The sequence below is a fragment of the Manis pentadactyla genome, chromosome 7 (genome assembly GCF_030020395.1).
Source record: "Manis pentadactyla isolate mManPen7 chromosome 7, mManPen7.hap1, whole genome shotgun sequence".
Taxonomy (NCBI): Eukaryota; Metazoa; Chordata; class Mammalia; order Pholidota; family Manidae; genus Manis; species Manis pentadactyla.
Window position 1 is genome coordinate 127846014 of NC_080025.1, and position 25445 is coordinate 127871458.

General features: G+C 44.3%; 1 protein-coding gene across 2 annotated transcripts in view; it reads left to right on the top strand.

Moving 5' to 3' along the window:
• CPA4 (carboxypeptidase A4) overlaps positions 1-25370 on the top strand; it is a 31683-nt gene extending 6313 nt beyond the window's left edge. Inside the window, exons 4-11 of one of the 2 annotated variants that reach the window (XM_036909024.2) lie at positions 326-424; positions 3119-3220; positions 4470-4574; positions 5307-5417; positions 7638-7728; positions 9085-9284; positions 10299-10383; positions 22161-25370. In XM_036909024.2, coding sequence (XP_036764919.1) covers positions 326-424; positions 3119-3220; positions 4470-4574; positions 5307-5417; positions 7638-7728; positions 9085-9284; positions 10299-10383; positions 22161-22162 — 795 coding nt within the window. In that variant the 3' untranslated portion in view covers positions 22163-25370. Of the gene's footprint in view, positions 1-325; positions 425-3118; positions 3221-4469; positions 4575-5306; positions 5418-7637; positions 7729-9084; positions 9285-10298; positions 10384-14141; positions 15467-22160 lie in introns of those variants that run through there. The other variant, XM_036909022.2, reaches the window with a different exon arrangement.
• Positions 25371-25445: the final 75 nt, after the last annotated feature.

Genomic DNA, 25445 nt, shown 5'->3' on the forward strand with positions numbered 1-25445 from the left:
TTCTGAGTGGTTTCCCAAGCTGTGTATCTCACGGTCACTGGAAACCAGATGCAGGCTGATGTCTAGAGAATTCAGTGTATAATGGCCCAACAACATATATGCTCCTTCCAGGGACTGGGGTGATGTGTGTGGGGTGCCAGGAAATAAGATTTTAGGGATATGTGGAAGAAATTGGACCCCCTTTGACACCTTGACATTTGTGCAACCTGATGTGTGCGCTGAGGGTGTCGCCATCTCCGCCAGCCCTCTTGCCAAGATACAGCAGAAACTGCAGGAACCTCCATCTCCAATGGATCACTTCACAGCGTCGCGGTGTCTGTTTTAGGCCCTTTTAGATAATGAAGATGAAGAAATGCAACACAATGAGGGGCAAGAACGGAGCAGTAATACCTTCAACTATGGGGCCTACCATTCCCTGGAAGCTGTAAGTGTTTCAGAGCAGAGTACAATCAAGGTCATCAGCCTCCTGGGTCTGGTAATCCCTTTTCTTACTTCTGGACATATGCATCCTTAGCACAGTGCCCCGTACCCAGGGCTCAAATGCATACACTTCAATTCCTTTCTAATTCTGGGGCTGTTTATCTCCCACCAGCACCTAAGAGCATAGTGAAACAGAAACCAAACATTTTCTCCCACATGGCATCTTTCTTTTCTAATGCAACCGCTTAAGGAAAACCATGAAGTAACTACAGTCATTTCCCATCCTTGTAATTCACTCCTCTTATGCCCCACCATAATCCCTGTATTTTTTTCACAGAGTAAAATGTTACTTATTCCAGGCAAGTAGACAAGTGGTTGTTTCCAAGGTTAACCAAGTATTTCCAATCATTTATCATTTCTATTTATATATTTGTTCCATAATGCATTTTGGTGCTATGTTTAGTTAGAAACCACTTTATATAGATGACTGACTTTCAAGGTAAGCCAACCCTTCAAATGAAAAAGTTGGAGCAGAATAATTTAATATGACTTGGAACTTGAGGACTCAAGAGGGGCTGTGGAATGGAACCACATCACATACAGTACAGCTTTAGAATGTCCCTCCGTGTCACCTTCTTTAGTCAGGAAGCCCTCTACTAGCTCAGGAACATATGCCGAGTCTAAACTGGTGTTCTTCCTAGATCTGAATTCCTGCTGTTCCTTATATCCAAAGATGATGTTTCTGGCATGCTGTTCATGCAGCACATACTTGGGTTGTTTTTCTTCTAGATGAGGGATTATTTCAAAGGCTGACCCACCGTCTCCATTTCTTTCCCGTAATTGTCTGTAGCTTTGTTTATCGTGTACACATCCAACCGCACTGCCTTGTGACCCCTCTTGTGACCAGCGACATACATCGGCAGAACAGCTGGAACAGTAGGAGCTCAGTGCAGGGCTGTGGACGAAACCAGAGCCCAGGGCCCGCGCAGGGATCAAACCCCTGATGTTAGCCTCTTTAACGTGGAGCCCTCCCTAGCTGCACTTCCCAGTTGCACATGTTACCGAGGACCCCAGCAGCTTCGTCCCTCCCCCTACCTGCTGCAGGAACCGCACTTTCTCGTCTGCTCCCTTTTGTTCGCTGACTTCAGGTGCCACTGTTGCCTGGCTTACAGCGACCTCTGGTTGCCTGCAAGTCCTTCCGTGGACTGGTGTTCCATCTCCCACTTTGATCGTGTTCAGTTCTTTCTGGAAACAGCTACAAACAGTGAGCCTTCTGAGGTCTCTGGTGGGAATGTCATGTTTGTCTCTGCCAGGGTTTCTAGTTCCAGACCCTTTGCGTGTGGTGGTGTGGTTGCTGTCATTTTTGTTAGTTTCTTGAGGATGAGTTTTTCCTTGATGTTGGCAGTGTGAGTTTGAAACCCTGTCACGGTGTTTTAACTTCTCTTGCGTGACCGTCTTTCTTCTCATGGCTCAGGGCAGGCATCTGGCTTTTGCTCCACGTTTTAGGCCTTTTCCATGGCTGGACCTGCCCATTCCCAGCTCTGTGTTTCCGGCTCCTTGCCCTATGCTGGGTCCTGTGCCATCTACTCCTGCTCTGGTTTGCTGTAAACTGTCGTGCCCAAGGCAGGTGTCTGCTCCTGGGCTTCATCTTCCTTCCTCTGCTCTGCTGTGGAGGCCACTCTCCATTTTTAGCACCTGCAGTTTCCTCTTTTTTGGCTTTTAAAGTTGGCTGTGAATAATTTTCATTGTATTTTATCTGGCATGCCTACATATTTGGGAGGTGTTTTCTTGCTTCTGCTCAATCTGCCATATTGATGCAACTCTGATAAACCATTTAAGCTTGATTTTATTCTATATCGATTGTACATTTTTCTCCTCTGTAAAGGTCCTTCTTCCAATTTTAAGGTCTAAATATAAATTTGTTTTATTTCCTTCTTTTGACCCTCAAAAGGTCTAAGCAACTACGATGAATGAACTCTATTTAAATCAAACTTTTTTCTTTTTTTTTTATCTTACTGAAAGCAAATGGAAGCATTTAGCCATGATTTATGCTTGTTCTAAAGCTTTTAGAGGAATCATCTCCAAAGTGGGGTGCCTGTGTGGCAGGGGATAAGCAAGATGGGTCCATTGGGATGTGGAGCAAGAAATTATTACAACTTCCATTTACATTTTGACATATATTTATGTTTATTACTAACAGAAGCATTTCTATTTTTTTGTTTTATAATATATATATTTGTGTCTGTACACACACGTGTGTGTATATATATGTGTGTGTGTATATATATATACACACACACACACACACACACACACACATGTATATGGCGCATACTAAGTTTCTTTTTTTAACTGTTGGAGGAAATGATCAAAAAAGTTTGGAGAGTATTGTTGGCTAAACAAGGTCATTGTTGATTGTCCAGTCTGTTAGGTACAATGTGCCATACTGTTGGAGCAATAGCTGCACAAGTCTCTCTAGTGGACTATAATCTTGTGGACAAAGTGTGTTATTCTCTAGAAAACTGTTTAAAAGGACTTTTAGGCAGTTCTTCAAGAATGCCATGCCAGTAATCCCTTCAACCCTATAATTAGGGGGCTGGAAGAAACCATTAAGATCATTAAGATAAAGTTCATAGACACCTACATAGAGTTGAACAAATTTTTTAAATGCCCCTGAGTTCACTTTTTCACCCTTCAGATTTACCATGAGATGGACAGCATTGCCCAAGAGTTTCCTGACTTGGCGAGCAGGGTGAAGATTGGGCATTCGTTTGAGAACCGGTCGATATATGTCATGAAGGTGAGAGCCTCCGTGCTCTTTGAAGGACCAAACAGGACTACTGGACTTGGCCTCCAGGTTCCTTGTATCTAGGACCCGTCCTCACACCTCTGAAGGAGGCAGCTTTTAGAACCTCCTTGACTTCAGGGAGGAGGGTGAAGTTGGGAGACATCTACTGGGTCCTAATTTGGTCTGACAGAGCCCCTCAGTTTGCTTAACATGGGAGAGGTGTTAGAGCACAAATTTTGACTGAAAGGCAGGAGTGGGAGGTGGGAGGCAGTCAACATTCCAGAAGACTCTCATTCTTACTTTCTGTAAATAGGAAGACAAATTGGCATAATTCTACCAGTTATTTCTGCTTTTAGGGGTACTTATTGGAAAAGCAATAGGGGAAGCTAATTTTAGGGTTGATGTAATTTTAAGCCCAGCCTATGATCTTTGGCTGCGCAAAGCCCAGTTTCCAGATATTTCTAACAGATTCAGGTCTGCACTGGCAAAGGAGGTTGGGAATTTATGGCAGTGACATAAATTACATAAATAACCCAGTTGAATGAATAAAAAGGAATTTGAAGATACAAACCATGGAACAACTGATGGTGCTAAGAATTTGTCAAACCCTTAACTTTCTCTAAGTCCTGAAGAACCCAGGCTTATAGCAATGGTTAAATTACTCAGGGAGGAGAGAACTGCCACCGAGCTGGTTGGTCTAAAATAATCAGCATAAATTTCAATTGTTTGCCAATCTGATGGAGACTCTAGTTTCATTTGCACCAAGCTCTGACCCAAGAGGGACCCACACTAAAAGGCAGGAGCCAGAATTCATTTAATGCTATTAACAAAGAGCTATAATAAACCTTTCTTCCTCATTTAAAAATTGAATTCATCTATTGCATCAACTAGACGGGTCTGGTTCATGCACTCTTGTGTGTGTGTCTCTCTCTGTTGGAATACCATTTGAGGTCTTTCAAGAGACATAATATTATCTCTAATCACACTAGCATTATAATTCACAATAACAATTGTTTCCCCTTTGCATTTGCTTCCAACCCTGGAGTGGCTCAGGCTGCCCAGGGCTGTGGTGGGGCCCCACCCGCCAACCAATTAAGCTCCCTGGTCACAGATAAGCCGGATAAATAGTGGATGCTCTCAGGAACATTTGGTCTCTGAATTACCTTAAATAGCTTAAATGAATAGGGGCAAGCTGGGGAGAGGAGAGGTGAGTGGAGACCCAGGCAGGAGGGTGGTTTTCTGACCTCTTTTCCTTCCACAGTTCAGTACTGCAGAAGGCACGGGGCGGCCAGCCATTTGGCTCAATGCAGGCATCCATTCCCGGGAGTGGATCTCACACGCCACAGGCATCTGGACCGCAAGGAAGGTCATGCCGCCTGGTATTAGCCAAGAATTCTGGTGGGCCTGGGGTGTCCCTGCAGCTGAGCCCCGGGGACAAGGTGGGAAGGCACTCTGTACAGACACAGTAGGCAGGGGGCCTTTTCAGATTAGAAAAGCAAAAGGTCAGAGCCCCTGTGTTGAGCCACTGTGGCTAAATGACAAAGTGCATTCATAGCAGTGAGGAAGTTAATGAGCTGCAGAGGTGGCCCTGAAACACTGACCCACAGTCAGCTCTGCAGAAAGGGATCAGAGTCTTCTCAGCAGCAAAACTCGTGAACTTCGCCCTCAGGCCCCTCCAAGCTGCCCAGGCCCCAGGGCCTGCACGCTGTCTCCATGTCCCTCTGGAAAACCTGCTGTAAGCCAGCACTGTGACAGGAGGGGTGGGGCATGTGCAGGATCCATCTTCCCTTCCCTTAGTGTGGGGGCCATATTCCTAATAACTGTTAGGATGTTTGGCTCTCCCCTCCCCTGTTCACATCCCCGGAAGGAATGACTGCACTGGGCAGCCCAGAACTCAGTGCAGCTGATGTCCTCACAAAGCCAGGTTCCTCCAGGTTCTGAAGCACTCCCAGAGCTTTGCAGAGAGCTGTGTCAGTGAGGGTGGCAGGGAGGCTGGCGAGGGTTTACTGTGTTAGGTGGGCATCTGGGGAAGCCACATGGGCTTAGGCCTAGCAACCCAGCCTGCCACGGTATAGCTGACAAGCTCATCTCTGCTTAGATTGTGTCTGATTATGGGAAGGACCCAGCCATCACCTCCATCTTGGAGAAAATGGACGTTTTCCTGCTGCCAGTGGCCAATCCTGATGGATATGTGTACACGCAGACTAAAGTGAGTAATGCAGAATGGGCTGGGCTTGGCATTACAATGCGTTTGTTGAATTCCTTTTTTTTGCCCCTAAATAGTTGTACAATCCCTTGGAGAAAACTTCCACAAACATGCAAGCTACGAGCTTCCTTGGGGTCTCGTTTTCTAGTCATTCTCTGAGCTGAGAAGCACTAGGGAGTATTTTTTCTTAGAATAATCTGATAAACTCCCTCTCATGGACCTTGAACAATTACCAAAGCTTTACCAATCTTCTTTTCATTTCCTTCCTTCCGTACATTTCTTCCTGACATATTTTAAAGCAAATCCCAAACAGCAGGTGATTTCACCCAAAACTTCTTTAGTATGCATCTCTAGCAGATGATAATTAAAACAAACACCTATCAGAAAATTTTTTAAATTAAAAAACCAATGGAAGTACCGAGTATCATAACTCCTCCAAGTGGTAAAGATACCTCAAGACAAATGCTGGGCATAGAAGCCACAGGGCATAAATATGCAAAGAAATAAAAAGCTAACCATTTCAAACAATAAGGCTTCTCTCTCACTTACCAACTTAACATTTCCCTGTATGGCCCCGGAAGATGACTGGTTAGCCAGAGACGGGTAAGATTCCTCAAGGGAGGAACAACCTAAGACAGGCACAGTCGCAGGGGGTTCATCAGGTGAGAAATTGGGGATCAACAGAGGTGAGGCTTAGAACCTCACCCCCCCCTGTTCTGAGAGAAATCTTCTGCATATGTGGATGTTTTATTGCCCTTGTCTAGCTTGGATTAACACATAGTCTACAGGCACACACCTGATCATCTACATTTGCTCTCTTACAACACTAAACTATGTTTTCTACCTTTATGTTGTATCTACCTACCACTTCAGCATTTTATTAAAAATAATAAAGAGAGAAATGTGGTATCCACATATAAATCAAGTATAAAAATCAAATGTGTATTCATATTTGAACTGACTGTTTATAGTTCATAATGCATGAGCAAAACCAAAAGTTTCTGTGATGACTGCCCTTGTACTGTTCACCATGTAACTTATTCACTATGTAAGAATTTGTTCTCCATGTAAGAACTTGTTCGTTATGCTTCAGAAGATTGGAGACTGACGAAAATTAGGCTTGGGGTGGATTAATGATTGTGCATTGAGCATTGACTCCCCTATACAGAATTTTATTGTTGTTAACAACCATTTGATCAATAAATATGAGAGATGCCCTAACAACAACAACCAAAAAAAAGTACACACTTCCAATTGTAAAATAAATAAGTAACCGGGATGTAATGTATAGCATAAGGAATATAGTCAAAATATTGTAACAACTTGGTATGGTGATAGCTGGTACCTAGAATTATCATGTATATAAATGTTGAATCACTGTGTTGTACACCTGAAACTAATGTAATGTAATACTGTGTGTCAACTACCCTTCAATAAAAAATAATTATCTAAAAAAAAAAAAAAAAAAAAAACCAATGGAAGTTCTTAATATCATCCAATACCCCCAATTATCTTTAAAATGTCTTTTGAGTCAGTGTGTTGCAATTAGGATCCAGATAAGACCTGTGCCTGCATTTGGTTGTTACAGCTCTACAGGCCTTTAAAATCTACTACGGTTACCTCCCCACTCCCACCCCTACACGTATTTTAAAAATGTCATTCATTTTGTTGGAGAAACCAAGTAAATTGTCCCGTAGAATGTTTGATGTTCTGAATTTGGTTGATGGCTTCTTTGTTGTGTGCCATTTAATTTGTTGCCTTATCCCCTGTATTTCCTACTCACTGGTAGTCAGATCTAGCGGCTTGATACTGCGTTCAGGTTAACTCTTTAGGCAAGAATAAAATAGTTGCTGTGCACTTCCTGTCTATTCCACCAGCAGTCATTCAGGAGGATACTATCCAATTATCCTACTTTTACCCAAGTCAAAAATTGCTCAGTGGGCTCAGGTGGAAGTGCCTGGTTCTTGCACTATAAAGTTCTCCACGTTGCATTTTGGGAAGTCGCCCTCTCAGAGCCAGAAGGGCTAAGCCTCCTCCCTCTCAGGGGTGCGAGGAGATTACTCACTGAGGACTGGCATCCCATGACCCTCCGGGCAGAGCCACAAGCAGCTTGCCCCGTGTGTGGTGCCCACCTCCACCATAGGCCCACCCAAGAAGCCCTTTGCCTCTCCTGTGCCCTGACCCATCTCTGGATGTTTGTTACTTCCTCGGTGGATTTTTCAGAACCGATTATGGAGGAAGACAAGATCCCTAAATCCTGGGAGCCGCTGCATTGGTGTGGATCCAAACAGAAATTGGAACGCTAGTTTTGCAGGTGGGTTGTGGAGATGGTTTTCAAATACTTCTACCTCTGGTCCCGTGGAGAGCCTGGTCCACAGGACTCTGAGGTGACAGTAGGCAGTCGGTTTCCAGGCCAGCTCTATTGCTGATTCATTGAGATGCATGAGTGAATCCCTTACGCTCTTTGTCTCTCTCTCTTTTTAAAAAATTTTTTGGTTAATTTTCAAAGAGAGTGATTCAGCAATCCCTGCTCTCCTGAGAAAATGTAATGTTTTAAAAACCATTCTAGTCTTAGATATACAAATCCGCATCCTTTCCATATAGTCTGGCCACCGTGGCCCTCCTGGGTGAGGCCCCGGGTGGGTGGATGGGCTCCCGAAGAGAGCAGTTAGCACTGTTACCCTAACAGGTAGGATTCACCTCCAGCCGTTTACCCTCAGATGTGTCAATGTGAACTTCAGCCCTTTGATGTCATGGAAAGAGCACAAAGTAGGAGACCTGGGTTCTGAGTTCCAGCTAGTTAAAATCATCCCACCACAGTGCCGGCTATGTGCCAGGTACTTTCCCACATACTATCTTATTTATTTTTCTGACCTAGTGAGTGAATTTTACTATCTGAAATGACATAATCAAAGCTCAGTGACAATCTTAGGAGCATATGGTTAAGAGTTAGGATCTAAACTCGCCTTGCAATTCCAAACCCCGTGAGTTGTCATTCACAATGCCACTGCTGTCCTGATGCTTTCTTTTTAGTGTACTTCTTCTGTTTGTGTAGAAATGCCACACAAACCTTTGGGGGGACACTAATGTGGCTGTGGGGTTCTGCGGACATCACAGTGAAGTCAGGTATTCCCACGACTGGGTGGATTCATGCACGCACACACCAGATACCTCAGAGAGCTTACCATGAAGTAACACACAAAGTAATATTTTGAAATGCCTGTCAAATAATCAGATTTTAGCCACAACAGTAGATTACTTTTGGCAGCACTGAGCCATTATGATCTGAACCAAGAGAATGAGGTGACACCAGAATAAATGTATTTATTTTCATTATTAATTGGTATTCACATTATCTAGAGTACTTATTAATTACAACTCTTTGTCAAGTATGATATTAATTATTTATGCCTACTATTAGTGATACAATGCAAGGTCAACTCTGTCCATTTAAAGGAGTCTCACCAGTTTTCCTCCTTAGCTGGCAGCTCTGGCTTCCCACCTCTGTGCCCTCCCTGCAGTGTATACATACCATGGACCAGGTCCTCAGGGGGCATCTAGCAGTGGTCTGCCTGTTGCCGGTACTGTCTGCCCTCCTCTGTGTTGAGTGTCCTGAATTTCTCTTCTCTTGGCCTGTGGGTTAATGTTTCTGCTCGGGCTGCCCCCCAAGGAGAGGGAACCAGTGACAACCCTTGCTCTGAAGTGTACCATGGACTCCATGCCAATTCAGAAGTGGAGGTGAAATCAGTGGTAGATTTCATCCAAGAACATGGAAACTTCAAATGCTTCATGGATCTGCACAGCTACTCACAGCTGCTGATGTATCCGTACGGGTACACGGTCCACAAGGCCCCAGATGCGGACGAGCTGGTGAGTGGCAGGCTACCTTCCACCCAGTGCTGGGTCTGCTTCACCCTGTGGGATGTGCTGTCAGGCCTCCTGGGGACAGAAGAGAGGCAATACCCTTTATTCCTTGCTTGCTGTGGGTTCCAAGAACCGCACCTGACTCCTGCCTCAGCTTCCCATTTGTTTTTCTGACCAAAACATAGTGCGGACCCACTGCTTGTGAGTTCTAGAGGGGAGGCTAGAGGGAGGTGCTTCTCATTCTGGTTAAGGCAGAGTGTAAGTAGGGTGTAGGCCACAGCCTAGGGGTGCTCTGTGTCATATGGTGACTCACCCCAGGACAGGCACTTAGGGTGGACGAACAGGAGCTGGGCAGACTGCAGGCCTCTCTCTGTGCTGGCCAGCTAGAGTGCGCCCTCTGTCTGGGCCCACAGCTAGCCCATAAACCTCCTGGCAGACACAGGGCTCAAGGCTAGGTGTGGGCAAGGTTCTGGTCTCAAACAGGCACTCTGTATGGGGTGCATCCATATACAGCGGCACTGTCTCCACCTCCACTCTGGGAACACACCCAACTGTTAGAAAGTTCCTCTTGAACATACTTGGCCTGCCTGCATGTTTGTGAATATGGGGTTCCCTTCCCACAGGATAGGGAAGGACGGTGGTGCCTTTACTGGGGCCATTCCTAAAGCGTTGGTGAGCAGCGCTCCACATCTTTGGAGAGCTTGAATAGATCTCCTCTAGCTTGAGGATGTAGTACACATGGTTTCAGAATGCTTGGTGATCTTCTCCCACCTCTCTTTACCCTTTTCCCCAAACTAGAAGCAAAGAACTAGGGATGTCGTAGGAGAGGGAGTTAGAGGAACCAGGCCACTTCTCTGTTTGTAGTCTCGCCTTGGTGCTGGTTGGATGGGAAAGAAGAGACCAGAAGGGAAAATTGGAGGAGGGGCCGAGAATCTTCCAAACCATCATAGTGCAGAGCAGCTGAGGAATGTCAGGCTGCAGGATCCATTCTTTCTCACTCCACTTGTTCCCCCCTCCCAGGACGAGGTGGCCAGGCGTGCAGCCAAAGCATTGGCTTCCCTGTCGGGCACTAAGTACCAAGTGGGTCCTACCTGCACCACTGTCTGTAAGTACTCGCTGTAATTATCGGTCATTTAGAAAAGGCTTTGAGAGGAAACCTGAAAGGAAGCAGGAGCAGAGCTGCCAGTCAGGCTTCCTGCATTCTAGTCTGATGGTGTTTCCTGTTGGTAGTTTACATTGAGCCAGTGCGATGAGAGCTGTTGCAGGCAGTCATGCTCATCAGTAACATGCGCACTCATGCTGTTATCATGTGCCCTTGATGAGTTAGGTCTTGTCAGTGTGGTGGCATCTGTGCTCCTTACCTTCCGTGAACAATCCTGGCATCACTCATCAAAACTTCCTCAAGCCCCTCGTTCCGTTTTCCAAGGAAACCCACCTGTGGGTCGGCATGCTGAGCGGGGGTGGCGGAGGCGGCTCCCTCACCTCCGGTCAGAAAGGAACACGCAGGCTGGGAGCTGGGCTAGGCACCCTCCCGACGGTGGTGAGCATCAAGCCAACAAAGTAAAACACAACCCAAACAAACCCTACCAAGCCTCCGAACCTGAAGATGGTCTTGAGGCTCATTTCCTACAACCTCAATCTCGTTTTGAGGAAATATGTTTGTACTGGTGTCTCACTGAGGTGTTTCATCTGGCATTTCACTCTGTTCCTGCTGAGATCCTTATTCTGTGAGTCTGGTCTTTAAATGTAAAGATCCAGTTGAAGAATATGATCATTCTCCAAGAGCCTAGCTATAAATGGGGAACATAAATACAAACACGGGGAACACAGCTCTGACCCCTTTGAAGCCGGTGCCGTCTTGTCCCCTCTGGTGCCTCCTCTATATACAAGTAGTTTTACACAGTCAGTCCCCGCTCAGAGCCTCTGCAAGCTGGCTGGTGTTTATTTGCTCTTCCAGACTGTGACTTGGTCTCCCATCCCGCCTCCTTTGCCCTCAGCCTTCCTCTTCTGGGAGGATCCTCCATCCCACCTCCTGGGCCCCCCTCTGTACTTGGATCTCACGCTCTTGCTCCCCCATCTGCCACTGGACTCCGTAAGCAGTGAGCACGATGTTGGTGTTCGGGTTGCTAATTGCAGCAACAGTCCATTTAATCATTCATGGTTTCCTCTTATTAGTGTTGTTGTATGGGAACTCCTCAGAGAGCAAACGCATCGGGAGAGTTTCTCCACCCTCTGCCCAATTAGTCAGAACTGCGGCCAGGACCAAAGACAGCTACAGGGACTGGGCCCTCTGAGGAGGTCCGCTCGCAAGATCTTTGTGCATTGCCAGGGCCTGGATTTGGGGTCAAACATCAGTTGGAAGAATGGCCTTGCAGCATGAGCTGTCAAAATTACTCAAGAGATGCTCATTAGATTCCTCTAGCCGAGGAGGAAGGTGGCTCTCCTGAGTGCTGTTCAGAAGCCATAATATTTCCTACCTATTTCAAGAGCCTTTCTTCTATATCCTTTATAGGTTTTGTCTGCCTTCTTTGCTTTCCAAAAGTGTAATCAACTTGTGTATAGTAACAGTCCAATACCACGGGTTATGGCCTGGGCTACATAATTTTTTGTACATAATTCTACATACAAACAAGAGTTGCCCCTTATATGGTGCTAGACCTTTCCTTAACTCTAAAATTATTTCACAGTAGATTTTATACTTCCTGGCCTTCTTAAACAGAGCATCTAGAAGAGAAGAGATTTAGGCTCCTGTGCTCACGACTGAGTGGCCTTATGAACATCAGTTGTTACATCCTGAAGGCCTTCTGCGCCGTATCGGACTGTTCAGTCTCTGTGCTAACCAGACCCAGACTGTCTTGCACCTTGAATTCTAAAGTCTGCCTTTTAGAGTTTTCATGTCTTCTTCCTCTGTTCAGACTCTACTGCTTTCAGGCCACCTGCCTTTAGCAACCCTCTCCTCTCCTCTTCACTGATTCTGACCTCCTAAGGGCTTGGGAACAAGTTCTGTGGCCTCGTTTGGCTTGTGGATGGACTGTTGAGTATTAAGGGTGCTCACACAGCATCGTTTAGCATCACAAAAAAAACTGGCAAGCACCTAAGTGTCCATCAGTAGTGTGCTGGAAACACATGATGCATTCATGCCATGAAACAGTTTGCAGCCCTTAATTGAATGACATGGATCTCTATGTGCTAATAGGAAATAATCTTCAAAATATGGAGTAGAGTGTTACAGTGGTTCCTATTTGTGTTAAAAAAAAAAGAAAACAATAGGTAGATTTTGAGCCGGGTCCTGAATAAAGTGAAGTTCATGAACTTGATTGCTTTGCTCAGCAGAGGTCTTCTTGCCTCCTTCCTGAATTTGAAATGTGTTCTGAAATACTTGAGGTTGCCATATAAACAACCTCTAGCAACTTCTGGAGGCCTCCTCTGTTTTTTATTCAGCATTTTCTCAGGGTACAGAGAGGCTATGGGATGAGGATTTCAGAGAGTATAGGTGCACCTGTTCCAGAATCTCAGGGAGCATGTTACTGCAGAAGAGAAAAATCACACATCTATCATGAGAAACAACCCCAGGAACAATGGAAAAACAAAGGGCCCATATTTTAGTTAACAGACATGTAATACACTAAATGGACTGGAAATAGGATGAAGAAAACATGGGCTTTATACATCAGATGGACCTGGGTTTAAGTTCCAGACCTGCCATTTTCCATCTGTATTTCCTTAAATTACCCATTCTGAGCCTGCATTTTCTCATATGAAAAACAAGGACAATTATGCCTTTATGCCTATCTCATTGGGTTTTTAAAGATTAAATGAGATCATAAATGTAAACTTTCCAATATAATGACTGGCTCATGGATGTTCAATGAACGATCTCTGCTATTGACATCATTATTTTATTTTCAATGTCATCTACACTTTGCACTTTTAGCCGGTTTGTGCTTCAGTAGTTTGACTGGGAAGCAACAGGAGAACAGGCGCCTTGCCTTTCCCCAAAGGGAAATCTCAAGGGCTGTGTTTCTTTCTCTCTGTGTATCAGTTATCTCTTGCTATGTAATAAGTTACCCTAAAGCTTAGCTGCTTAAAGCAATAAACATTTATTTTTTTACACTGTTTCTGTGGGTCAGGAATTTAAGAGTAGCTTAGCTGGTGCCTCTGGGTCCAAGTCTCTCAGGAGGCTGCAGTCAAGATGGTCTTCTAGGCCTCTAGTCATCGAAAGGCTTGACTGGGCTTCAGGCTCTGCTGCTACCATGGCTCCCTCACGAACCTGGCAAGCAAGTGCTGATTATTGGCAGGAGACCTCAATTCTTCATGACACAGACCTCTTTATAGGGCTGCCCGAATGTCCTTACTACATGACAACTGGCTTTCCCCAGCGTGAGGGATCCGAGAGCAAGCCAGGTGGAAGCCATAGAACTTACGACCTGGCCTCAAAGGTCATATACCTTCATCTCTGCAGTCCTTAGTTACACAGGTCAGGTCAGCCCCATTCAATGTAGGAGGACATTCTATTCCCACAAGGACATGAATACCAGGAGATAAGGACCATCTGGGCTGTCTTGGAAGCTGCTTACCGCACTCCATGATGATTGGTTTCAAGTGACCTGAAGAAGTCCACACAGTGAGTTAGTAACAGGTGGAAATGAGGATTTAAATCTCTTGCTTGGTAGTGAAGACTCTCACGGTGCAGCCTGAGACATGTGGATCAGGCTGAGGTTTACGTGGTGCAGGCCTGATTTCTTTGAGAAAGAACTCGGGATCCCTGAGGAACCACAGGCAGCCAGCCGCTGCTCCTGGCCCCTTCCCATCTAACCCTGAAAGGACCCGGGCGTCAAAGCTATTTTCTCCTCTGACTTACAGATCCAGCGAGTGGGAGCAGCACCGATTGGGCATATGATAATGGCATCAAGTATGCCTTCACGTTTGAGTTGAGAGATACTGGGCACTATGGCTTCCTGCTGCCAGCCAACCAGATCATCCCTACTGCGGAGGAGACCTGGCTGGGGCTGAGGACCATCATGGAGCATGTGCGGGACAACCTCTAGCTGAGGAGCCCACTCTGTCTACATTCAGTTGTCCCCATGTGTGCATGCACACCGAGGCCACCAAAAAGGGAGCTTTTCAACTCCACACTTCCTGCGTGAGTCAGAGCCCTCGGGCTTTGTGAAGCACCCAGATCAGCCGCTCTCCATCCCCTCCATGAAGATGGTGCCTTCTGGGGCACCTGAGGGACATCCTCTGTCCACACCACTATGTTTTGGTCCTGCTGTCTCGCTGAGCCCTTTGGGTGCCTTTGCTTCCACTCACCTGGTTGGCAGGCTACACTTAGAACCACCTCTTGTTGGGTGGCATGTCTCTTCCTCATTTTTAGAGCAGAAGGATTTCTGAGATGGTTTTCTAGCTTCATGCAGTCTAGCCAAGTCAGTGGCCTTGTTCAGGTGAGGCAGACACATGCTTATCTCTTAGATGGGTCTCCAATGATGCAGAACTGCCTTTATCTCACTATTTATTGAACATATTTTTCTTTGAAAATAAATCCTGTATGATCAGCAGTATAGGTCATTCCCATTTTTTGTGTTTTTTTAATATGTTCTTGATCTGAATACAAAGTACTGGATCACTTCTCATCACTGGGCCCAGAATTCCCAGACCCGGCAGTTCTGATCATCTTCCTTGTGTTACTCAGTGTAACTGGGATCCCAGAAGGGAACCTGTGTCACTACAGGTACTCCTCCCCTAGAAACCCTGGATGAAGTGGTCATCTAATAGCAAGAGTGCTAAAATATCCCCGTCTGTCCTAATAGGCTCACCTACATGTTGCCTTTTGAACTTATTTCAGAGATCTTGCCCTCACCCTCCAGATCCTCAGTCACTGCTCTGGCTGGGATGATCTCATTGCCCCAGCACATTCCTGTGTACGCTCTGCTGGACTTTTGTTTCCTTCTCCTGGGGCTTTTTCTCTTTTTTTTGGTCTTTAAAGTTGCTTTCTTCTATTTTGCATCCTAGACCATGAGTACTAGGTGGTGCAAGGACAGACACCTCTTGTTCCAGTCCTCCTCAGCATGTACCATCTGCCCCTTTTTTTTCTTTTTTCAAACATGTCTGTAAATCTTATCCTTCTGCCTAGGATTTGTGTAGCATCTGGTGTGTGTTCGTAAGCCAATAAATATTCAGTATGAGTCACATGATCATCTTCTATTCTTCGCCTTCACCTGAATGGAACCAAGCTATGAGTTTGAATATGCAGCTCTTCATAATGTCAAAAGTCAATTTTAATCCCCATCTGTATCGCATGACATGTAGGAAGGCCTTCTCCATCAGCCGAGGGGCCTCCAGGGCAGTGTTACCTTGGTTATTTCACTCTCCTCCTGGGTCTAGTTCTTAGTTTTTCAGCTCAGAAGCTTGGTATTCTCAGTGTCCGTGTTGATTAGACTTGGGGTTGCTGACTCACGCCTACAGAGCTCAGATGAGGCAGGTGATAAAATCAGAATATGAATTTATTAATTTACATCATGGCATGAAACTGTTTAGTGGATTGGATCCTCACGTCGGCCTGAACAGTACATTCTCTCCCTGTAGGCAAGGTACATGGGAAGCCAAATTATAATCAGAAGGTTGTTTAGTGAGCAGGGTATCAGAGCAAGGAAAGTTAATTACAGCCTATGATTAGAATTTTTAATGGCATCCAGCTCTAATAGCATGAGATATCCAATTTTGTAACCAGAACACACCTGCCAGCCAACCAGCTGGTGGCTTATGCTGGCTAGTCAGGCCTGCCTCTGACCAGACAGTGCCTCAGTAGGCATGACAATGCTTGCCTCTGTGACGTCCTGTGACCTGGTTCTGTCTGCGGACCACACTGCCCCATGATTGAGATTGCCCTTTAATTCCCTTTAAGGGAAAGATTTCTTAAACAAGACATAAAAGGCCATAAAAAGAATACCTGTGACTATAATAAAATGAAGAGCTTCTCTGTTCATTAAAAGACACCACAAAGATGTGAGAGAACAAGTTACAAGCTAGGGCGAGGTGTTCACAATATTCATAATACACACCACAAAGGACATACACTGAACTACAGATCAGTATGAAAACCACAAATAACCTGATAGGAAAACAGACAAAAGGTAAGAGCAAGCATTTCACATATGAGGAAACAGGAATACGGGGTGAACCTATGAAGTGATGATTGCTGATCAAGGACATTCAAATCAAGACTGCACCAAGATGCTGTTTCATACTCAATTCAATTTACAGAAAAGTTGGCGAGGAGGTGGGTGATAGGATCTCTTATACGTTATTGATGGGTGTGTGAATTACTAAAACCATTTTGGAGAATACTTTGGCATTATCTGCTAGCATTCATGCCTTATGATCCAGCTGTCCCACACCAGGCGTGAATCCAAGGAATTCTCACACATGTACAACCAGACACATACATGAGAATATTTTTATGTCTCTTTATATTCCCCAAAACCACATGAAAAGTGTAGGCTAGATGTTGTTATCCCCATTTTACAGGTGGAAAATCTCAGGAATAATAGGTCCCTTGCCCAAGACAAATAATTAATACATTCACAGCGACACTGTTCATCGTAGCAAAAACCTAAAAACAACTCAGAAATCCACCAGTGGGGGAATGGGTAAATTAAGTATGGTTTTTCACATACTGAAATATGCAACATTCAAAACAAAATTTAGTAAGATTCCCTTTCTAGAAAGTTCCAAATAACTGAAAAAATATACATATGTGCACTTTTAAGGAAGACTTGTAAAATTTGATAAAACTGTGTAAAAAGGGAAGCAAGATAGAGCAGACATGCAGATCCCTTTTCTTGGTCAAGGGCACTGATCCCCAGCTGCTGTGAGCATTGGCTGCCAACTGCCCGAGGCTCCATTCCTCTCTGGAGAACTGCCCTTAGCCAAATGGGGCTGTGTCCCCCAGGAAGCTCATGCAGCTACTTTCCCATACATATCACCTCCCCAAATGTCAGCCAGTGACTCACTGACTCAGTACAAACAGCTCCTCTTTTGCCTCAAGGAAGGGTCAACTCTGTCCTGCGATGTGTGCTCCAGCTCTGAATCCAGTCTCCAGCTAATTGCACAGCTTTGCTTTGCTTTTTTCCTATCCCGCCCTGCTTCCCAAACTCCCCTTCTCTTGAAAACTCAGTAAATCACCTAAACAAGAATCCCATCCCAGGTCCTCAGGAAATGGACTTCAATAGGAAATGAATCCTGGGATTCTGACTGATGATAACCTAGTTGGGGAGAGGTGAGGGACAAGATAGAGGTCAGGGCCTATGATCAGATGAAGGACCCTAGCTATTGTGTAGGTTCTGTTTTTTCAGGTATCATCAGCTTTAAAAAACCCCAAATTGAATAGCTAAAAAATAAGAGGGCCATGCATGGATTAATGATGAGCATACCATTACCCAAGGATTATGGTTCTTCTCTTTCTATGGTCTGGAAATCCAATTTTAAAAATGTTCATAAAGATACAAATTTTAACACAAAGAGGTTTTTCTATTCAACTTGCATTCATTGAGTGCCTAGCATGTGCCAGGGACTATTTTAGAGGCTGGCAATGCAATGGCAAAGAAGAAGACAAAATCCCTTCTTGCATGGAATTTCACTGTGGTCAGAGAGACATGAAGTACTCAAGAAAACAGATTAAAAAATGTAATTTGGATAATGAGAGCTGCTATAAATAAAAGAAAGCTGACTGTGGCACGGACAGTGATGGTAGTTGTGGGGCCTCTGGATTGGGAAAGTTAGAGAATGTGGCATTTGAGTTTGATATAAAATTATTCTTAACTTTGTATTCTTTTTATATTCTCAAATCCACATGAAAAAATGTGACTTGATGTCATTATCCACATTTTACAGGTGTAAAATCTCAGGAAGAATGTTTCTTGCCCATGACAAATATTAATACATCCTGTTCTCTAAGTGAAGAGCCCCCCACACCGAAAAAGAGAAAACCTGAGCCATAAACATTCACGGACACAACATAAATTTCTGAAACACATTTAAGTTTGAAAGGCTTTCACACCTCATCAAATCAGTCTCCATGGAATTTTCCGTTATTGAGGACACTGATGAGGATGAAAAAGGGATGATCTGTGGATAGTAGAAAAAGTATTTTGAGTTCTCTTTTTTGTGGTACTGGGGAGGAGGCTTGTGAGCCATTTCCAGGTCTCATGCCCAGTCCTGTTGGAACCAGAAGAAGACCTTTGTGAAGTAGCTGGTGGAGAGGGCTAACAGTCTGTGGTTGTGGATGGGATTAGCTGTTATCCATGTGCTGCCTGCTTGAAACAAGAGCCACTCATTGAACTGCAGCCACCTGGGGACTGAAACGCAGATGACATGCACTCTGTCTACTGGGGAGCCGGGCAATAGTCCAACTTTTTCACTAAGCTCTGAGACCCTGGGCCATGATGTAACCTTTGGGAGCCTGTGTGGGTAAAACTGTAATATTTCCAGAACACCTCACCTGGCTTTGGTGCATTTACATATCCTTGGGTGGAGAGTTCATCTCCATGTCAGGGTATTTTTTTACCTGCGCAACCAAGGGCATGTCTGAACCTGAGAGGTTAAGGGGAGGGGCTTGCTTGCTGGCTTCCTCCAGAGCAGGGGAGAAAGATGGCGCTGGAGTGCAGTTTGTAAGCAATAAATGGGTTTTAAACTTTATTTTTCCCTTTGACTGATTTTGGTTTTTAGAGGTATTTTGCCCTGAGATTTCCTCTCCCCAGACTTACAGCCTATTTCCTCATCTTTAAAATGAGAATAATAATAGTATTTACAATAGCTTATCAAGAGAATTCAGCAAACTACTTAGCACCTTACCTGGCACTAGAAGTACTCAGGGTGTTTTAGCTTGAATTATTATTCTCACCAAATGGTGGAAGCTCATTTATGAATCAGCTCATTGGCATTTCCCTAATTGGAAGCCTTATTTTTGTTAAGTTTTTCATGAGACCTAATGACAAAGATCTCAACAGTTGACAGAAAAACACTAGTTGGATGTTAGATCATTTTTAGTAGTATTTGGCTTTTGAAATATTGGGCCTCTTTCTTTGGGAGTTTTCCCATGTTAAATAGCTATTGATGCCTGTCTTGCCAATGGGTTTCAGCCCTGGACAAGTGCAGTATGGATTCAATGTGACCAAAGAAATGGCAATAGAACGTTCTTGGGGTGAAAGGGTTATACCCAACTTTATTTCCACCGTGGCAGGTCAGTCACTAGAATCCCGTCCACTCAGAGCAAGTCTGCACGCAGCAAGCCGGTCTCTGCCTCTGGGCCTCTCTGCCCCCTCAGCTGTCTCAGTCTCTGTCCTTGGCGCTGCCACCACTCCAGTCTCCTTTCTGCTCTCCTGCAGCCTTGCAGCCGTGCCACCATGTTGCGCAGAGCACTGGGCAGAGCTCTTTATATAGAGTCAATAGCAACATATTGCCCACACGGGTGTAGTGAGCAAGCCAATCAGGGCCAGATGAGAATTCTGGCCATAGCAACCTTCACTTTATCCACAATGCCCTTTTACTTGTGTCTTGCCTGAGGGTTTCAGCCCTGGGAAAATTCACTCTGGATTCTGTGAGCCCAAATAACAACAATGGAATGTTGGGGGTAAAAGGGTTTATATCAAGTTTTATTCTCATGGAGGCAGGTCAGTGCTGGAATCATGTCTGATAGAATGGATTGGGATCCATTTCTATCTCTGTCTCTGGGCAGAGCACTGGGTGGAGCTCTGTATATAGCAACACCAGTGATAACAGCTCATTGCCAATGGGTGTGTAAATATTAGCCTAATATTAGCCTAGCAGTAGGCCAATTACATCATCAAGTAGATTAGGGTTAGGTGAAGATCCTAGTCAGAGGAACTTCCATTTTCCCTAAACTAGATTAATACAAAAGATCATTGCTTGATACCTTCACAGGTCTAGCTTCCAATCCCAGCCATGTCAAGTATATGGGGTCGTGGGGAAAATGGAAGTTCCTGTGGCCAGGATCCTCACCTGACCCTCAACTACTTGATGATGTAGTTGGCCAACTACTAGGCTAATGCTTCCACACCTGTAGACAATGAGCTGTTATTGAGTGAGTCACTGTATAAAGAGCTCCACCTAGTGCTCTGGGCAGTGGCAGAGATGGAGGTGGGTTACGAACCTGTGAACTGCTAGATGCAGACATGATTCTAATGCTCAACCTACTGCCATGAGAATATATCTGGGTATAAACCCTTTTACCCCAAGAACATCCGTGGTCATTTCTCAGTCTCACTGAGTCCACAGTGAACTTGTCTGAGGCTGAAACCCTCAGGCAAGACAGGGGGTCACCTTTGATTTTTGCAGGTGCTGGGGAGGCTACAAGTCTATTTTGGGTGAAGTTGAGTTTATGTTCCACATCTGGAATGTCCTATGTAGAATGCAGTTCTTTTATGTCACTATATTAAGACCAGCGATGAAGAATCATTTTTATTGTTATCATCATCATCGTGATCTTTCTGTTTGATGAATTTGGGAACTTTGCCAAACCAGCATGAACACCAGCTGTTTCTTGTATTGGAAGTAAAGCTCCAGGTGTATTGGGGGCATCCAGAGAGCACGTGCAGTTTTCTCCTCCTCTAGAATATGTGAGTACTTTGGTGCAGCTGGACAATTTGCTCCTTTAATGCAGAAAGTGAATCTCATAGTTTTTTCTATGTCCTACAAGGCCGAGCTTAGCAGCTGGTAAATATTTGTTGATTTGATTTGCTGCAGGGGCAGCAAGTTAACTGCATAAGCCACACTCACAAGTTAGGGCAGCAGGAAAAAAGTGCTCTTTTCCAACAAATATTATCAGTGGAATTCTGGAAAATAGATTGGAATGTATGTCCTGAAGTTCTAAGAGCATAAATTAAACCTTTGGAGATAAGGAAGACTTGATATTGGTTAGGTTGTTTGCAGTTTTGTAATGATTTGTAGCTTTAAAATGCTTTTATCGATATTGGCTAATTAAATTATCACAACCACCTGGTGATGTGTGCAGAATGGTTATTATTATCCCTGTTTAACTGGTGAGGAATAACAGCCTTCAAGAGGTGAAGTAACCTGCCCAAACATACACAAATGGAAATGGTGAAGCAGATTCCCAAGGCTAGCTAGCTCTACAGACTGCTGCTGAGAAAGCAACGGGAATGCCTTCAAAATGCAAAGAGTTCCTTCATTTCAGTCCCTCTGAGTCTACAGCCCTGTGTTATCTGCCTGGCCCCTGGAAGCGTTTGAGTTTCCAGTTTTGCAGTGATGAGAGAGGCTGTGGGGAGGAAACAGGAGCCAGGTCTCCGTGTCTGGCTGCCATTGCTGGCTGATGACCACAATTGAGGGGCATTGTATGGTTCTTATGGGTCCACCCTTCTTGTGCCTGTGCCTGAGATTGTCATCCAGGGAGGATTGGAGTAATGTTTTACTTATGAAACATCTGGAATGGGCCAAAGACACTATTTCTCTCCTTTAGGGACTCTATGCCCTTTCACAGGGAACAATCCACAGGACAATATACCCTCATCTTCAACTATCAGCTTCTCAGATTTGGGGTGGCACAGCGCCCACTTCTCTCAACAAGCAAGTAAATATATTCTGCTTGAGTATTTAAACAGCTTGGTCTCCCACTAGAAAACCATTCACCCAGATTTAGGGTTTATAATCCCTGGAGGGCAGAGCCAAGGTTTTATTTATTTTGGATCCCCAACAGCTAAGCACATACTGGTGGCAACATAAAGGCCTATTGAATGAAGACCTGCAGGGTGGGAGTTTCACATCTGACCCAGAAGAAGCCCAGTGTCTTCTTTGCACTTAGCTGACTGAGGCAGTCGCCCCTCCTCAGTTCTGAGCACCTTGCCACAGGATGTGAGAAGCACAGCATCAGGGAAAGCAAAGACCTTCTGTTCCAACTTCAGCAAGGCTATATTAGAAAACTCGGAGAAGCCAGACCTGGTGGGAAGGGAAGGATGACCTGCCTCATCACTGCGAAGCGGTATTTCTAAAGGTATTTCCAGAGGCAGCTGGTCAGGTACTGACCTGTTAAGGAGGCGGGTCAGAGGAGACACCAGATCTTCCTCCCTCCTTCCCTCCCACCCCAGGGCTATCGGGAGGATCAATATTTAACCTGCAGGTTTCTCTATGTCCTCCAGGCTCCCTGGTGCCTGAGTAGGAGATCTAGAAGCCCTTCTGTTTATTCTGGAAAACAAATGAAGAGGGACTTGTGTAGCCAGAAAGATACTTGAGCAAGCTGGAAAGTGGACAAATTGCACGGCTGGGGAAGGCCTAGTAATGAACAGCACTGGCCCTGGGAGATGGTGTTTCCCTCCCATCCCTGTGCCAGGGCTGCAGGGTGGTAGAAGGGTGTAGGTGCCAGCTCTGAGGTCTCAGAGGCCCATGATACCATGATCTTTGGATATTAAACCAGGAGGTTGGGAGGAGATGATCTCCCTTACTCCCCAGGCAAGGAGAAACAGTAACAAGTTGATCAATGTTTTCCTGAGTTGCTCAAATCTGATGGGAGTATTTGCTCCAGTAACATCAGGATTTTACTTTTTATTTTTCTGACACTTGGGCCAAGTTTGTGGACCCTTCACCAATTGTTACCATCAATAGTGAGCACTGTAAGGTTCAGAGTAAAGTTGTTGCTTAGGATTCAATGGTCCTGGGTTCTAAATCTGTTTTTCAACACCCTGAAATATCTATTAAATTTCTCACGATCTCAAACACCCAGGGTATCTCTGTGGTCGCAGGAAAGGATAGGCCTCCCTCAATAAATCAATCAGTAAATAAGTCCTGGGCTGTAGGCAGGCTTCCTGGGGTCACATAGATGAATACGTTTCAGCCCCAGCCCACAAGCAGTTTGTCTCATGTTAGACTGATGGCTTATGAAGAATTAGAATCTATACAGTATGTGATGATAGAGGGAGGCACAGGTGTGATTACCAAACTGGAGATATGATAGGTCACCTGTGGCTGCCCCCACCCAGGATGGCCCCAGTGTGAGATTTTGAATGATGAAGAGGATTTAGAAACTCTAGGCTAGAGCACATTAAGCCACCTTTTGGTGGGTCATTGTTTTCTTGGATTTTCAGTACTCAATTTCCTCTGAAAGCACCTGTTTGGCCTATTTCTTGAAGGTGGGATACGCCTGGGTTTTTTGTTAATTAAATCACACTTTGTGTGTGTGTGGTGGGGAGCTGGCTCTGTTAAGAAACTGTGGTAAATACTCTTGTTAATTTAAGAATCCTTTTGTAATATGAATGATGACACTTGTGGTTTGTTTTTTAAGATTACATTTGATATATTTATTTCCATTAAGCACCCAAAGGGGACTTTTGGAAATTAAACATAATTTAGTCTGGGAGTTTTATTTGCAAATGTTGGAGCACTTTCACTTGATCTCTGAGCCCCTCAGAGTGGTCCCCAACCAGAAGTGGGAATTAATACCTTTAATGAAGAAGGGATTCAGGGCAAGCATCGGATTTCCTGCAACCTCCTCACCTGGCTTTGGCTGGTTAACTCCTTTGTATCTTAAGTAACTCAGCTCAGGTGCCACTCTCTCTCTCTTTTTTTTTTTTAGCTTTAATTCTTTTGTGTGTGGTAAAATATACACAACATTAAATTTACCACTTGAATCATTTTTAGTGTACAGTTCAGTGGCATCAAGTACGTTCACACCGTTGTGCAGGCATCGGCGCTGTTCCCTTTCAGAGGTTTTTCATCTTTCCCAACTGAGACTCTGTTTCCATTGAACGCTAACCCCCCCACTTCTCCCAGCCCCCACCAACCTGGGGACCACCAATCTGCTTTCTATCTCTGTATCAAATGTCATTTTTGAAACGTCACATTTATTTTAATTGGTTATACAGCACACTGTTTAAGAGTCAGAGAGTTTTATAAGACTCATTATAAAAAGCAGCTGAGTCCTGCTCCCTGATACTTCTTCGCCCCACTTCTTGCTCTCCAGCAACAACCATATTGAATTCTTTTAGTCTTGACCTTCACGTTTATAAAATTAGATAAGGTACTTATATTGTTACTTCTTGGTTTTTTAATTTCAGGCCTTTTCTACTGATTTTCCACTATGAAAAAAAAGAATTTAGCTTTCCCGTATTTCCTTTGAAATGTTTTATTGTGAAGTATATCAATCATACATACAAGAGCCTGGATAAAACTTCCATAGCTTGTTAAAAATAAAATTAATTACCTTTTACCTGTTATTCGGCTTAAGAACAAGAACATGACACCATGTTAGAAGCCTGCATGGGCCCCTCACTGGACTCCTCCCCAGATGAAACCACTAATCCATATGAATAATTTCCTTCCTTTTCCTTATCATTGACACTTCTGTGCACATTTCTAAACAATATATAGTTTAGTCTTACCTATTTGATATGAATGTACCTAAATGGAAACCTACATTTTCTGTTCTATTTCTTTCACTCAGCATTTTGAGGCCTCATCCATTGAGTGCATGTGTCTGTATCATTTTCTCTGTTACATTCTGCATGAACACAGTACACCTCCATTTATTCAACCTTATACGTATATCTTGGTACACATGAGCAAGAGTTTCTCCAGACCATATAGCTGGGGATGGAACTGTCAGGGCACAGGGGGTGCAGCACATTTTCAACTTCTCTAGGTAACAGCTGTTTTCCAAAGGGATTGCTCAAATTTAAAGTTCCCCGGGAGCACTCCATGAGAGATTCTATTGGCTCCCCATCCTTGCCAACACTGGCTATTGACTGACTTTTTAACTTTTGCCAATTTGGTGCTGTGATGTCATAATTTCACTGTGGTTTTAATTTGCTTTTCCCTGATTACTAATGACTAGTTTTCATATGTTTGTAGAACATATAACTCCCGAGAAATACCCTTCCTTGTTTTGTGCCCATTAAAAAAATCCATTCACAGATGTTCCTTATATATTGTGGATATTAATCATTCACCAGTTGTATGTGTTCTAAATGTGTCTTCTCAGTCTGAGATATGTTTTTCTACTCCTTGTCAAGGGTCTGAAGAACAGAAGTTCTTAATTTTAATGTAGTAGATTTTATCCACCTTTCTCTTTATGGAAATCTTTTATTTTCTTTTGTGTCTTATGTAGAAAAATTATTCCCTATACTAATATATAAAATATTAGTA